At 28.3% G+C, this 15,990-nt stretch overlaps 1 protein-coding gene across 1 annotated transcript in view; it reads left to right on the forward strand.

Annotated features, from left to right (window-relative positions):
• The window catches only part of LOC113386946, a 729,443-nt gene extending 715,338 nt beyond the window's left edge, over nt 1-14,105 (forward strand). The window contains exon 14 of the mRNA XM_026624709.1: nt 13,927-14,105. Coding sequence (XP_026480494.1) covers nt 13,927-14,105 — 179 coding nt within the window. The remainder of the gene's footprint in view (nt 1-13,926) is intronic.
• Nucleotides 14,106-15,990: the final 1,885 nt, after the last annotated feature.

Here is a 15,990-nt window from a genome sequence, read left to right on the forward strand (position 1 = left end):
TATTTTGTACAAATTCTTTAAAGGCTTAAAATTAAATTTCATAAAGTGACAGTTGTGATCAAGGTTATGTTTACGAATATGAAAGAGTCAGTTAAATAAATTAGAAAAAGTTTAATAAATTAAACGTTAAATATTATTAATATTGTTAAAAACTTGTTTTTTGACATTTTTAAATAATTTAGTTTTTGATATAAATAGTATTGTGTTTGTATTTTATTACCGGCGATTAAAAAAGCACGTGTAAGGTTATGTTTTCATAAAACTGTTTGACAAACGTGTTTATAACTTTAATTGTACGATATATAAATTTATAAAGAAAATTATAAATTTCGTTTCTTTGAAAGGTTTTGCGCTATATTCCAAAAGCGTTTAATAAAATTTATTTGAAGACTTAAAAATGTGTTTCGTAATGTGACAGTTCTGATCAAGGTTACGTTACCACACGAAAAAATTTGGTTAAATAAATTAGAAAAAGTTTGATAAATTAAACGTTAAATATTATTAATACTCTAAAAGACGCGTTTTGTAACAAAAATTTAGTTTGTAATAATAGCATGTTTTGTATATGTATTTCAATAACGGCGATTAGTATTAATGACGCTCGTACAAGGTTATGTTTTCATAAAACTGTTTGACAAACATGTTTATAACTTTTATTATGCGAAATATCAATTTATACAAAAAAATCAAGAAAATTATAAATTTCGTTTGTTCGAAAGGTTTTGCGCTTTATTCCAAAATCGTAAAATAAAATTTATAAAAGTTTTGATATAAATCGAAATTTAAAGACTTAAAAACGTGTTTCGTTAAAGTGACATTTCTGATCAAGGTTATGTTTACCAACACAAAAAAGTCGGTTTTATAAATTAGAAAAGGTTTAATAAATTAAACGTTAAATATTATAAAATAGGTGTTTTTGGCATTTTTAAATAATTTAGTTTGTTATAATTTAGTTTAGTTTGTATTTTAATATCGGCGATTAAAGACGCGCGTACAAGGTTATGTTTTCATACAACTGTTTGACAAACGTGTTTATAAAACCTTAATTATGCGAAATATCAATTTATGCAAAAATATACTAAGAAAATTATATCAAAAGGTTTCGCATTATATTCAAACAGTGTCTAAAAAAATTTAAAAAAAGTTTTGACGTAAATTGTTTAAAAAGTCCTAAATCCTAAAATTATCAATAACCATAGATAAAATCATTTCCTTAAGCAAAGTGACAGCTGTCATTAAGGTTATATTCCTTATGTTTACCAATGTATGAAAAAAGTCGGTTTGATTAATTAAATGATTAAATTAAATATATATTAAACATTAACTATTATCCATAATATTAAATACGTGTTTTCACACATGTTTGAATAATTGAATTTGTAATATTATATTTGTAATATCAGTGTTGTGTTTCAGTTTTATGACAAAGTAAAGACGTGCACGAACAAGGTTATGTTCCCACAAAACTATTTTACAAACGTATATTGATATAACTTTACGTGTGCCCAAAACTGTTTCCAAGTGTGTTTATTTAACTTTTATATATTATTTTAATCCTTTTCCATCTGATAAAAGTGTATTTATACAAGTGTTGCGTCGGTTGTTTATTATTTAGGTCAGCGCTAGACGGGGACGTAGCGCCCTTGAACTTCTATGAGACCGAGTGTGCTTAACCTATATTTGATTCTAATTCTAATTTAAATTCGCTTTTATTAATATTGTCTTCGAAATGACTTCTGTGGCTGTACAAACTGATCAATGTAAGTTAACAAATTTATAGATATATATATATTATAACACAATATAATAATTAAATGTAAGGTTGGAAGGGTATTGATTAGAGCGGGTTGATTTGTATGGGTCAAAAAGAGTCGCTTAGGCACACATGATTTTCGGGTACTAGGGATCAAGATAAGATACTTTGCTGAAGAAACTATACCTCTAAAATGAATTCTGATGTCCCGTGCAATGACCCAAAAATATGGTGTGAAATTTGAAAAATTTCATTTTTCTAAGCGGATTTTTTACATTCAACCCTTATTTTTGGGTCAACGCACGGGACATCAGAATTTATTTCAGAGGCATGGTTTCTCAGCAAAGTATCTTATTTTGTCCCTAGTATCCGAAGATCATATGTGCCTAAGTGACCTTTAAATCGACTCTAGCATTGATATATTTTTCAATGGAATGTAAAACTTCTCGGGTATGGTTGCTGTTTTTTCACATTTAAGTTGTTATCTTGACTAGCAAATTTATTTTTAAGTTCTGACTGGGCTCGCCCTTAGGTAAGCGGTTAATAGCGACGGGACTTGTTTCAGAGGTCCCGGGTTCGATACCCACTTCGAGCAGCCTGTTGTCAGGCAACATTGACAACGATTTTCACTTGGAAATATAAATAGCATATGTTCCAAGTGAAAATAGCCCTCACCCGGCATTGTTGCACATACTTGCCCTATTACAGAGATTGTAATAAAAATTTATCATACAGAGATGTGACAACTGTTTGGGTTGCCATCTGTGATAAAACAAACGTAGTTTGTAAGATATTAATCACAACAGCTCATAGAACCCATAAGTTCTGATCGCTGTTCAAATAAAATTATATAAAACCTACGGGAAGTTAAATAAAATAAGTTCTGATTAGAAATGAGCATTTGTTATGTTTTAATAGAAGAAAATATTATTCAGTGAATACGTAACGTTAGTATGATTCATCTACATAAATGTTTCAACAAAATAATTTCAAGCCAATAGCTATGTTTAATAATTTGAAATTATTTTGTTTAAACATTTATGTAGATGAATTATACTAATGTCACGTATTCGTATTCACTGAATAATATTTTCTTCTGCTGAAACAATAACACATGCTCATTTATTTCTGAACAAAGTATTAAAACAATTTTTTTTTTTCTTATAAATTACAATCTGTCTAAATAGGAAGACATTAGTTTGACAAATAACATATTAAATTTTAAAAGGAAAATCCAGTGGTTCACCTTTTATTAGTGTACTAAATTATATTTAATTTGGTATAATAAAGAAAAAAAAGAAACTCAAATATACATACAATTATAAACAAAGTACGTTTAAATAATTCAAATCTGGCGCCTAGTTCTCTCAAAATCTGCCATATTTTGCACATTTTGCTCTGTATCTTTGAAACCGCTGCACCTGCCTTTGCCAAAAACTAATCACCACTTCTCCTCGTCATTACGAATGTTTTTTGAATCATTCAAATCCGATGCTCTGATCTCTCAAAAACTCGATATCTATTTTCTGCATTCTTTGCTCCGTATCTCCAAAATGGCTGGACCTGCTTTTGCCAAAACCTAATCAGCACATCTCCCTATCAATATGAATCGAATGTTTTTTGAACCATTCAAATCGGTTGATCCGTGCGACCGAAAACGTAGACGAAAAATTGTATCCATACATACATACACACACATCCATTTTTTCTGAGGTATGCCAAAATGTTCAGAAACCTTCAAAACGTAGAGTTATAGAGTTATCTCCATAATCGCAAGCAGTTTGTCTATCTTAATGGATTCTTGAGCAACATTGAAAATATTAGTTCAGGAGTTCCTCAGGGATCCATTCTTGGTCCACTACTATTTATTATTTTTATTAATGACATTTCTGATACTATTAGCTGTCCACATTTATTATTTGCAGATGATCTGAAACTATATCTCAAAATAAATTCTATTGATGACTGCTTATTATTACAGTCTCAACTTGACCTTTTCCAATCTTGGTGTATCTATAACAAATTACATCTAAATATATCTAAGTGCAAGATTCTTAGTTTTACACATAGCGCGTTCCAATACTTTTTGATTATAAAATTTCTAACACCAGCATTGATAGATGTAATAAAATTTCCGATTTAGGTGTTCTATTGTGATTCTGGTTTATTTTTCACAGATCATGTAACTGATATTTGTAATAGAGCACATCAATCTTTAGGTTTGATACTAAGAAATTGTAAACAATTTAAGTCTACCAATGCACTTCTTTGCATGTACTATTCTATTGTACGTTCAAAATTAGAATACGGTTCGATTATTTGGTATCCTCATCATATCAACAACTCTGATGCGATAGAGAAGGTTCAGCGAAAATTCTAAAATACCTTTATTATAAAACATATAAAATTTACCCTGAACGTGGCTTTGACCACAATACTTTACTAAAAGAATTTGTTTCCTTCCCTTGCCTCACGTCGATTTATTTGTACAATTATGTTCTTATTTAAGCTTTGCAATAATTTTATAGACTGTCCTCTTATTCTCACCAACTATCCTTTAATGTTCCAAGGCTATCTTCGCGTTCACAATTATTTTTCAATTATCCTCCACCCCTAAATCTAATTCTCTCTTAAATTCGCCAATTTTACTTATGTCCTCTAACTTTAACTTAATTAATAATGATAGACATTCACAACACTTCACCTAATCAAATAATCTCCATCTGCACAAGTTAATCTTTTTATTTTCTTTCAAATATCTCATTATTTTCTTATTCTGTTTATAAATATTATTGTTACATTCTGCATTATATGCAATTTTATCTTACCATTTTATGTTACTAACTTTATATTTTAATTTTGTATAAATTTTAATTGTTATTCATTATGTATAATAATTGTATTTTTGAGTCCTCTTGGAGAAATCTGTGGGCTATATAATTAAATAAATAAATAAATAAATAAATAAATAAATAAAACGTGGAGAAATGTAAAAATTTTCAATTTCGATTTTTGGACGATTACAATAACTTACCCTACGGTAAGTTAATAATAAATATACTAATCAAGAAGATCATTAACTGACTGATCTTTCGGTTGGTTTTCAAATTTTCAAAATCAGTTCAGGATTTTTTGATATTTCGTGGAACAAAAGTTCTGCACTTTTTTGCTAATTCTAAAGAAACGCCTTGGCCGATCGTTTGGCAAAACTAGTCAACTCGAGTTCATACTGAATTGCATGTAATGATTTTTAAATGAACTCTGAGCAGCCGTTTTTGAGAAAACGTCGATGTATAGGGCGATTTTTGGCTTACATATAAATATACACATACAGACACAAATGTAATACATAATTTTTTTTAATTTAGATTCAGAATAACTTGAAACTTCTAATGATCCTAAAATCAGCGAATCGGATTTTCTGTCAAAAATGAAAATTTTCTCCATTGTTTTCAAATAATATCTCTTATGCGCCTTAAATTTCATTTTCAAAATTTTTATAAAATTCTAATAGTTAAATTTGTCTAACTTCAAGCATTAGCCCTAAATTGTCTGACCTAATATTTGATTTGCCTATTTAGTCCACAAATTATTTTCCAATAGCATTAATTTTTTTATGTGGATTGACCATATACTACCTCAAATTTGATTTTCAAAATGTTTGTTATATAAATTCTGAGATTTTTAAATTTAAATTTTGCTAAAATTTCTCAGTGCACAGGTTTGATTTGTTTTGAGCTATCTTATCTCTTTTCTGTAATAAAAAATTCCAGATTTGAATAACAAAATAACATTTTTGATTGATTCCAATGTAATTATTTGCTGATATAAACATAAGTCAAAGCCGCTTCTGATTACATTATCAAATTAATGCCGGAACGGTGAAATATTTTGTGCTAAATTTGAATTTTTCACTTATAATATATCATATGATGATAAAATATATTTATAATTAAAATTTATAATAAAAAAAAAAACAAAAAATGAATATTCGTTAATTCACATATTTTTTATTCTAAATTTTTATTTATACTATATTATAATATATTATATATTATGAGAATATATGCAGTCTTCAAACTAAATCAAATTACCGTTACTTAGCGGTCAGATTTTTGGCCTTGCGACCACATTGGACACCCATCTCGGTAAGCCTAATATCAAGCAGTACTGTTTACTATCTTTTGAAAAATTAGTTATTTACATATATCAGGATTGCTTTGCAAGTTTTTAGCTAGAAAATTACTGTTGGGGTCTCATTTAGTTTCGGTTGTTTATGTTTGAAATATTTCATTCTTGATGGAAGGAAGGAATCCGATGTGTTTGTTCTGTTTGCCATTGCAGTTTTTCAAAGTTTACAGTTTTTCAAAACTGCTTAAGAGTTGATTCATTGCAATTTCTTAATATTAACCTTAGATTTGCTATATATGTATATCATAAAACATATAAATCGATTATTACATATTTTATTTTACATATTTTTTATATTTTTTTTTTTAATATTCTACAACATATTTTGTTTTTTATATATTTTTTATTACAAAGTAGTGATCACATCTGATTTCACTTAAAAACATAATTAGGGTGTATATTTTAAAGTGATAATCCATATCACTACTACATGATGTAGGTTTTCTTTTTCTTTTTTTAATTTATTATTAGATTTCTTCTTGAGGATAATTGGTCTTTAATTATACAGTCAATAGGCAGACATTATTATTGTAAGTTGTTATTTCCGCACTTATTTTTTATTGCTTCCGAAAACATACAATATACGAGTATACAGCAACCATCACACCATATACTTTGGAAGTTGAAGAAAGAAACATAAATATTGGCATCTAAAATGCTGAAACTGTAGAATTCTTTAGAGTTGAAACATTCGTGTTAAAGCTAATATAAACCGAAACCAAGGCCAACGGCTACAAAAATAGCACTTGCATGGGAAAACTCGATCTATAAACTGATAACGAGGTGATAATTTATGTAACTGACTCTGAACACGACACCTGGATAAGGATTGGAAAATGCTGATGAGTTTGCTAAATTTTTTTTTTTTTTTTTTTATTATAAATTCTTTAACAGCGATCAGAACTTATGAGTTCTATTAGCTGTTGTGATCAATATCTTACAATTATATAGATGGCAACCCAAACAGTTGTCCCATCTCTATGTGCTGAATTATTACAATCGTTGTAATGTGATGACTTTTTTTTTTTTTTTTTTTTTTTACTTTCAAGTGGCATGTTGCCACTACAGCTATGCCCACGAAAGGCCATTTTCACTTGAAATCATATTTGAAATCTATGATTTCAAGTGAAAATTTGGTATCAAGCTGCTTTGATACCGAACCGACCGAGGTTGGATTCGAACCCGGGACTAGGATTTGCTAGCCCACGTTCTTACCACGGGACCACGGCCGGCCCTTAGTTTGCTAAATGACATCAAATTTTGTCACGACAAAGCTCAAATATTTATAGAATTATGAGTTGACAAGTTCTGGTTTTAATGGTTAAGAAGCTGGGCTATCACTAACTAGTTCAGGTTTCATCTCAACCTCGGCCAGCTCGATATTAAGCAGTGTGATATCAATTTTTTACGAGGTTATAGAACACAAATGAAAATTGCCTTTCGTGGGCATATAAGCCAACACTATTTGCTTACATATTTAATATATATATTCCATTCTTATAAAAGAAAAGTGGTTGACCATTAGGTTTTCACCAACAAAAAATACTAGGTTTTTAGGATACTAGGTTATGATAACAAACACAGCTCATAGAACACTTGTTTCAGACTGACTTTAAAATGAATTTGTAGATTTTGAGTCAATTCAAATTTATGAAATGAAGAACACAGATACAGCATCACATTTATCCCATTTCAATATTTTTTTAGTTTTCAAACTTTTAATTTTTTTATTGTTTTACTTGGTGAGTCGTACTCTTATATAGTTCCAGTTCAGTTTTCTTTTCTTCTTAACTGTTTTTCTGCTGCTGTTTTTTTTTCTTGTTATCTTTATCTTTTTATTTCTTCTCCATTGGATCTCTCGTGAATTGATGGTTAAAACTGTGGGATTCCAATCAGAACTTGCATTTTAGGTACCCACCTCGGACAGCATGATGTCGAGCAGTGAGGTCATCGCTTTTCACCTGTAAATATAGATAGTAATATGCTTCCAAGCGAAAATAGTCCTTCAAGGTATTGCTGTAGTATTAGAAAGGCGATCGTGGGGTTGCCTACTAATAAGGTTTTGAAGTCCTTTCTTAGAGTCCATATTTCTGATTCATATAGAATCATACTCCAATTTAGCACTTGATCATTTTGTTCCACAAGTCGTGATTGTGTTTGCTCGCCATATAGTGTACGATTTTTCTGAAGTTTTTGTGCAGTTGTGCGATTTTTTACGCCGATGATAATCATTATGTGTTTCATTTTTTGCCAGTTGGTCGAAGAGTTTGGTACAATTTTGGTTTTTTGTGTTTTTGGCAGATAAAATTTTCTAATCATTGATTTTGGCTAAATGAAAAGTCATTTTCAGCAAAGAAGTTATTTCTAATCGTTGGTGTGAACAAGTTCAATTGGAAAACCATACAAATTTTGCTTTTGATTGGTAAAAAATTTTGAAGAAAATTGAAATTTCTATGATTAACAAGTGATTTGTACAACTTTGTTCGAGTTCAATTGATGCCTTATGATATTTTTCTTTATTCGAATTTCACTTTTGTTTTTTAAAAGTAGTAATTAGAATAGTTTACAAATAGCTTTCTTGTTATGGTCATTAAAGTAATGATTTTCAACCATGCGTGGTTCATTATTATTGCATGGACCATGATTTTATTTGTTCAAATGTTCGTTGAACATGCCACTACAAACTTTCTTTTCATTGTTTATGCATTTTGAGAATCTACAATATTGTTGCGTTCGCTTATAAATGTGAGATAATTATTGTTGCCTTTGCTTATAAATGTGAGATGTGTTCTGGCATAAGTGAGGTAACGAATTTTGTTGTTACTGTTTTGGTCAACAATTTACAGTCTGAAGGATAACTAAAAAACAAAATTTATTTTTGATTAGTAATAGTAATAGTAAATTGATAGTAATAGTAATGGTAATAGTAAATAGTAGATTGGTAGATTGACCAGTAATAGTAAATTGGTAGAACTTTATGAAAAAAAAATACAAACACGACTTTTAAAATAAGATTTTGACCATGAATTTGATTCTGGGGTATTTACTATATACTATTGTAGATGAGAAGAACATTCCTTTTGTCATCAAAAGAAAAGTTGCTGATTTAATGCGTAGTTCGCAGGATTTATTAAAAATATTTTTTTCTTAATCATCCGATATATTTTATCATATACTCTCATACAAAATTTCTTATAGAATTTTTGAACTCTAGTTTACAATAAATCGATAATAAAATGTTTTTATTTTTATCAGCACAACAAATATATTTGTTTACTTTGTTTATAGTGCAAAATTAGTAATTCTAAATTAATTTAGGAATTTCCAAATTCTACATATTTTTTATTTAAAAAATATTAATTTATGTAAAAATTTAGAACGGTAATTTTTAAAATAAATATCAATTCAACGAAATAAATAATCAACTTTGTTTCTGCATATTTTTGTAATGCGATATATATATATATATATATATATATATAAATATTTATTATATATATATTGATGTGTATATGTATATGTATAACGTAACAATAATACAGCATCATTAATATGACATAAGATTACGCCTACGATGATTATTTTAATACTCATATTGTACAATGATGTCAGACACTGTTTTGAAATATTTAATGACTAACTTTTAATTTAGTCACTAACACACACACATATATATATATATATATATATATATATATATATATATTTGAACATGAATGAAATATTTAGTTAGAAATCTCATTCATATTTTTAGACTGAAATCTGTACTGTGTGCAATATAGATTATCTATGGTATTCTAATTATTTAAACTTTTTTTTTATTTTTCATATAATTATATCACATTTCAGTATCCAACATTTTTAGTTAAAATGGTTAAATGAAACGCCTGGAGTCATGTTTACCAAAAATTGATCAAACACAATTATCGGCTGATAAGTTTTCCAATAATAAACTTAACATTTTTAAATGAAATTGGGGTTTTTATAAAAGGAAAAGAAATGAAAAATTATGTCTTTTGCCAGCTCTTTCAATAGGGCTGATTTATATCTCGGTCTTTCAGATCTGTACAAATATGACAATTTTCATATCAGTTCAGCTCGATAAAAAATCATTGACTTATATAATTATATAAATCATATATTATGAGATTGATAAAAAATTAACGTCGGAGGAACTTACAATTTTGCAAAGATTGTCTGTAAGAACCGAAGACATACAATTTTTTTCTCTTTATTAAATTGAAGAACATTTTCCATCGAATTCCAATCGGTTTTATATTAATTGATTATTGATAACAAAGTGAAGTACAACCAGACATAAAACTTTTTATTGTTCTGATCTTGTAAAAATTTTTATATACAACATAAATCATTTTTTCCCAAGGCATTATTTATTAGTCGTCTATCCGCTAAAGACACATTAGCGACTTTTTGTACAAAAACCAAGGATGTGAAAGCTAGGTTTATGAGATTATAATTAAATTACCGTCGGGATCTAGTTATTAATTATTATATTAGTAATTGGCTGATCTGGACTGCTATTAGAAACTTGTTTTTATGCTACCGCAGTCAACGATGTCACATATGTAGTTCGTCATATTAGTGCAGTTTATCAGTTATGGTCAACTTGTTTCATTGAACAATTTTTACTAGAAAATAATTTTTTAATTCTATCATTTTTTCTTAAAATCCTTATTATATCTAATTTTAAAAATAAAGGGTCATGTCTGAACTTCTATTTTTCCAGAGACAAGATTTACAATTAGTCATTGTAATTGATAAAACTATAATTATAGTTGTTAGGCTTAATTAAAACATAACTAAAGAAATGTAAAAAGTTATAGAATTGCTCTAACAAACAACAGTCTTTTGAATGTGTTTTGCTTCAGATAAAATGTAGATTAATCTTATTATTTTCTGATTTTCACTAAAAGTGTGCTTCTAGTTTCTATTATTTGGCAATTGATATTCTTCGCTCTGCATTTGTTGATTTTATAAATATAGAATATGGTGAAATATTAAAAGTATTGCTTGTTAAAACGATTGATTACTATTAAATGGAAATCGTATTGAGGCCTTTATTTATGTTTCAATAAAATAAGTTTCTTGTGGAAAACTTTTACTGATTACTCTTTAATTATAATGATCAATTGGTAGGCATCGTATGTATTTAATCTTTGAAAACGTTATTGCAACATTGAGAATTAGTTGGAAGGAATTATTACTTCCTTGCCTATTATATTAAGCATATAATAATATCAAGGTCCTTTGGAAAAATTATGATTTAGTTAAGGTATACCAAATGTGTATCTAAAATAATACGACCTTCTTACCTTTCTGTTCTGAGAAGATTTGATCTATCGTTTTCTGTTAAAACATTGTTACATCAATATTTTGTGTTACTTCTAAAAAAATTGTAAGATATTTCAAGTATTGGTTTAGTGGAAGTTAAATCATTTTTTCATTTTTGTCCGCCAATATAAGTTATTCTATAATATGCAATTTTATTAAGAACTACCAAAATTGTTATTCTCAATATGTAAACACAATATATCAAATTGTAACCGTAAGAAAATAGATCAAAACGTAGTACTTATGATATTTTGACTAATTTCTAGTTCTATTTAAATTGGGCTATTTGAATCATGGTATTAACATAGTTGATTGCTTTTAGACCAATATATTTTGAATTTTTTTGAATCTATAAAAATAATTACATTTAGCAGAGAATGCTGACAAGTTGTTTATAATTGATTGTTTACAAATTAGTAGATACGCCCAGTGGCGTGTAGTGAGGAGCGTTTAATGTTTGCCGCAGGAATTTGTTTTGTGCTCGTTGTGATATCTTTAAATTGCTCTTTTTAGCAGTACCCCAAAGTTGTAATCCGTAGGTCCACACGGGTTTAATCACAGCCTTATATATAAGTAATTTCTTGTAAGTTGATAATTCTGATTTTAAGTTTAGGAGCCAATAATAATTTTTGAAGATTAGATCTATTTGTTGTTTTTTGTTCTTTATGTTATTTATATTTTGTAAATGGCTCCTTTAAAGAAAATATTGACTGCCGCTGTTACAGATTTTTCCGTGTTAGACCTAGGAAGAGAAATTTTTATTTTTTGCATAAATCACACGCATACATAGATTTGTTAAGAGGAGTTCCCTTTGGAGTTGCTTCATTTCGTAAGAAAGATATTTATTCCTGATGAATCCAGACTTGTATCAAGAAGCAGCGACGTCAGACTAATACGTTTTGAGTTAATTTAGTCTTAATGAAAGTAACTTAGTGGTGTAGCTTTGTGTGATCTCAGAAAATTGATAGAATTTTCTGATATGCTTATTAAACTAACATTTGGCATCATTACTGCTTGATATTAGGTTGTCTGAAACGCAGATTCAAACCGGGGACTCTGTGATTACATATAGATAGAAACAATTTAATGCACTAGATTTTATTAGAAAGTAATTAGAGACTCTCATCTATCTAAACAATGAAAAAAGAATCACAAACAAGAAAACGCTTTGTAAACAAATGTTGCTTTTATTGTTGAACAATACATGTAAATATTTATAAAGATATTAAATTAAGGTATTGTTTAAGAAACAATTCAGTGCTTTGTTGTTTTGAACACTTAATGGTATTATGTGAACCTGATACTATGTTTCCTTCAGGAATTTTTAACTTCCCGTAGGGCACGTTATAGTAATCGCAAAAAAATCGAAAATGAAAATTTTTGCATTTTTCGACGTTTCGAAGGTTTCTGAACATGTTGGCATACCTTAAAAAAAATGGATGTATGTGTGTGTGTGTATGTGTGTGTGTGTGTGTGTGCGTGTGTGTATGTATGTGCGGATACAAATTTTCGTCGACGATTGCGGGAACACGGATCAACCGATTTGAATAATTCAAAAAACATTCGATTCGTATTGATAAGGAGACGTGCTGATTAGTTTTTGGCGCAAGCAGGTCTAGCCGTTCCGAAGATACGGGGCAAAAAGTTCCGAAAACAGTAACTCAGTTTTTAAGAGAACGGAGCGTCCGATTTTAATAATCCAAAAAAGATTTTACTTGTATTGACAAGGTGAAGAACCGATCAAATTTTCATAAAGGCAGGTCTAGCGGTTTCGGAGATCTAATGAAAAAAGTAAAAAAAAAATGCAGTTTGGCGGTCAAAAATGATCATTAGACATATGCACATCAAATTATCAGATATTTTTTAGAGATTTTAACAATAAGTATAAATTTGGTTTACATTCCTATGGGTTTCGTACCATTGTTTATTCGTTAAACGGCGACGCGGCGCTTACGCGCTTTGATATTTTGTCTTTATGCAGATAATGCAGTACGATTGCTTTGAAAAAAAGTTTAGATCGTCCAAAATATGTCAAAATAAAGGAAAAATTCTTTTTTCAAAGAAAAATTAAAAAAAGTAATTTTTTGTACAATTTATAGTTTCTCAAAAATCTTACTTTTTCGAAGTAAAATTTTTTCAAAAATGTTAATTGTTTTTAAAAAAATAATAATTTTGGTACGGGAAGTTCCAGCAATTTGCCTTAAGGCACGATGCCTTAATTGCCTTAAGACAGAATTCCACTTACAGCTAGTTGAGATTGGATTGGGACTATGTTTTTATTATTATATTATCTAGAGCATATAGGTGGATAGAAACATTTAAATATCTAAAAGATATTCATTAATTTTGTAGCCTTTTATATATATATTACATTTAACCAGAATTACAGGCTTAATTTCACATCAAAATATTGCACAGAAGCAATGCTAAATTATTGGTTTTGGGTATGTTGATAGATTGATGGATACCTCGATAGATTGATTGTTACACAGATAAATAAATGCATAGATAGATGGATAAAAATATAATTAGTTATATAAATTTTGTTGCAACTAATGATGTTGTTAATGTAAATCCTGAAATTCGTTCATTACTATTATTAGAGTATATATAATTTTTTTCTATTTTAGATTTGATCGCCAGTTGGGACGGATTACGAATTCGGGCCGAAGCTTACATGGAGGCGCGAAAATTGAGAGGTGCCTTGTTACTTCTAAGGGCAGCCCTTCGAAGTTTAGGAAAACCTTCTTCGGAACCGGGAAATGAGGAGGAATTGTTAAATTCCATGGAAGAACTTAAGGTATTTTAGTAGTATGGAGTAGTATTTAATCTCTATTTCAAAATTAGCTAATTTTTCGTAAAAAAAATGTAATTTTTTAGTGTGGTTTTGTCGGCATTCTGAAAATATTTTTAATAATGCTTTTTTGGGTCATTTTATATAATGAGATTTATAGGAAAAAATTAATTATAGTCATATTCTTCATTGTGGCCTTAAATTTCAACGTTTTTGGTAAATTACCAAAATTAGAAACTATAATTTTTGGTGCATATTCTCTGATTATACATCATATAGAGTTATATATTGAATGATAAAATAGTTATAATATAATATTTGAGTCTAGTTTTCACGAAATATTTTGAAGGCATTTTTCACATATCATAAAAATTACTGATAAATCAGTTAACTCATAAAGTTTATTTTACCTGTAAAAAAATAGAAAAATTAAAAAAAATTGTTATCATTCATCACCTCTCCAGTAAAAATGTATCGTGACCAGAGAGGTAAAAAATAGTGGGCAAATATTCAAATCTTGTCTTTAGATGGACCGGAAAATATTAGTTTTCAAAATTATGGAAAATTTGAAAATTTCATGGGAGCACTGTTTTATATGGTTTATTACAAATAAAAAACATGTTTCCCATCTGATTTACACCTCTAATTTTATATTTACGTGAATTATACATAATTTTTAAATGAGGGCGAAATCGATGTTTTTTGTGGGCGACCAAGATTCGTTTCTTCAGTATTATCGAACTTGGGAAATACATGGTATTTATAACGGTCACGAAAAAAAATAACTTTAAATAATTAATTAGCACCAAAAATATGATTTAAGCTTTTTAAAAGTTATATGCTCGATCGTAATTTATTAATGAAATAAATGATAGCTCTTTGAAATAATTGATAGCTGATTATATTTTGCATACACTTTTTTTTTGTTTTTCAGTTATTTGTTTACTATCATTTTTATTTTAGTTGACTTGGCGGTTTTAGCTAAATCTTGGTATAATGCCGTTGATTATAATCAAAATTATTACAATTTTGGTGGCATTGGTTAATTTTTATGAGAAAACAGTATAGATAGCAATTTAAGTTTAGACGATTTTTTTACCAATATTTAGAATCATTTAACGTTTACTAAATGTCCTTTATCATATGACAATATTTAAATTGAAAGAATACAATATATGTATTAATTAAAAAAATGGGAAAGTCTGCAATTGCATGAAATCAACGATTTCGACTTGCATATGTTCACAAATTCCTTGAATTACTTCTTCCAACTAATGTGTGATCGTAAAAGTGAAACTATCAGTAAGATGTGAAATTTCACACGAAGTTATTAAATCAAATATTTATATCTATATGGTGATGAGAACGACCTAGTCGTTTAAAAAACTATAATTAAAGGCGTATTTAATAACTTATTGAACTTCTACTTGTGTTGCTATTTATTTATTAAAAAAATAACTCATCAAAAATAAGTTCCTATTGCAACTCAATTTATTTATTGAAGGCGAAACTATGCACATCTTATTTTCTTGGTTGTAATTAATATTGTGTAATGAGCGGTAGAGACAATTATATTTTATTCTTAGAAAAACGAATTTCGAAAATATACATTTTTCCGAAAAATGTCAATCGGGAATTTCACTGAAATTTTGTATGAACATCAGTTGAATTAATTTTTTTGTATTTAATAGTTAATTTGTTTTATCAGATGCTGCAAATTTTAAAGTTAATATTGGGTAATCACGAATAGAACTTTGATTCTAAATAGCAAATATCTTTTTTATTAATATCTGATGTTGATTTCAGACCTTACTTATTCAATGGATTTATAATTTCGGTTTATCCATTGAATAACCGAATAACAAATATTGTAAAAATTTGAAAACAAGTATTTAATGGC

The sequence above is a fragment of the Ctenocephalides felis genome, unplaced genomic scaffold (genome assembly GCF_003426905.1).
Source record: "Ctenocephalides felis isolate EL2017-DRISC unplaced genomic scaffold, ASM342690v1 CF-g0.4_SCAFFOLD_00845, whole genome shotgun sequence".
In the NCBI taxonomy this organism is placed as follows: Eukaryota; Metazoa; Arthropoda; class Insecta; order Siphonaptera; family Pulicidae; genus Ctenocephalides; species Ctenocephalides felis.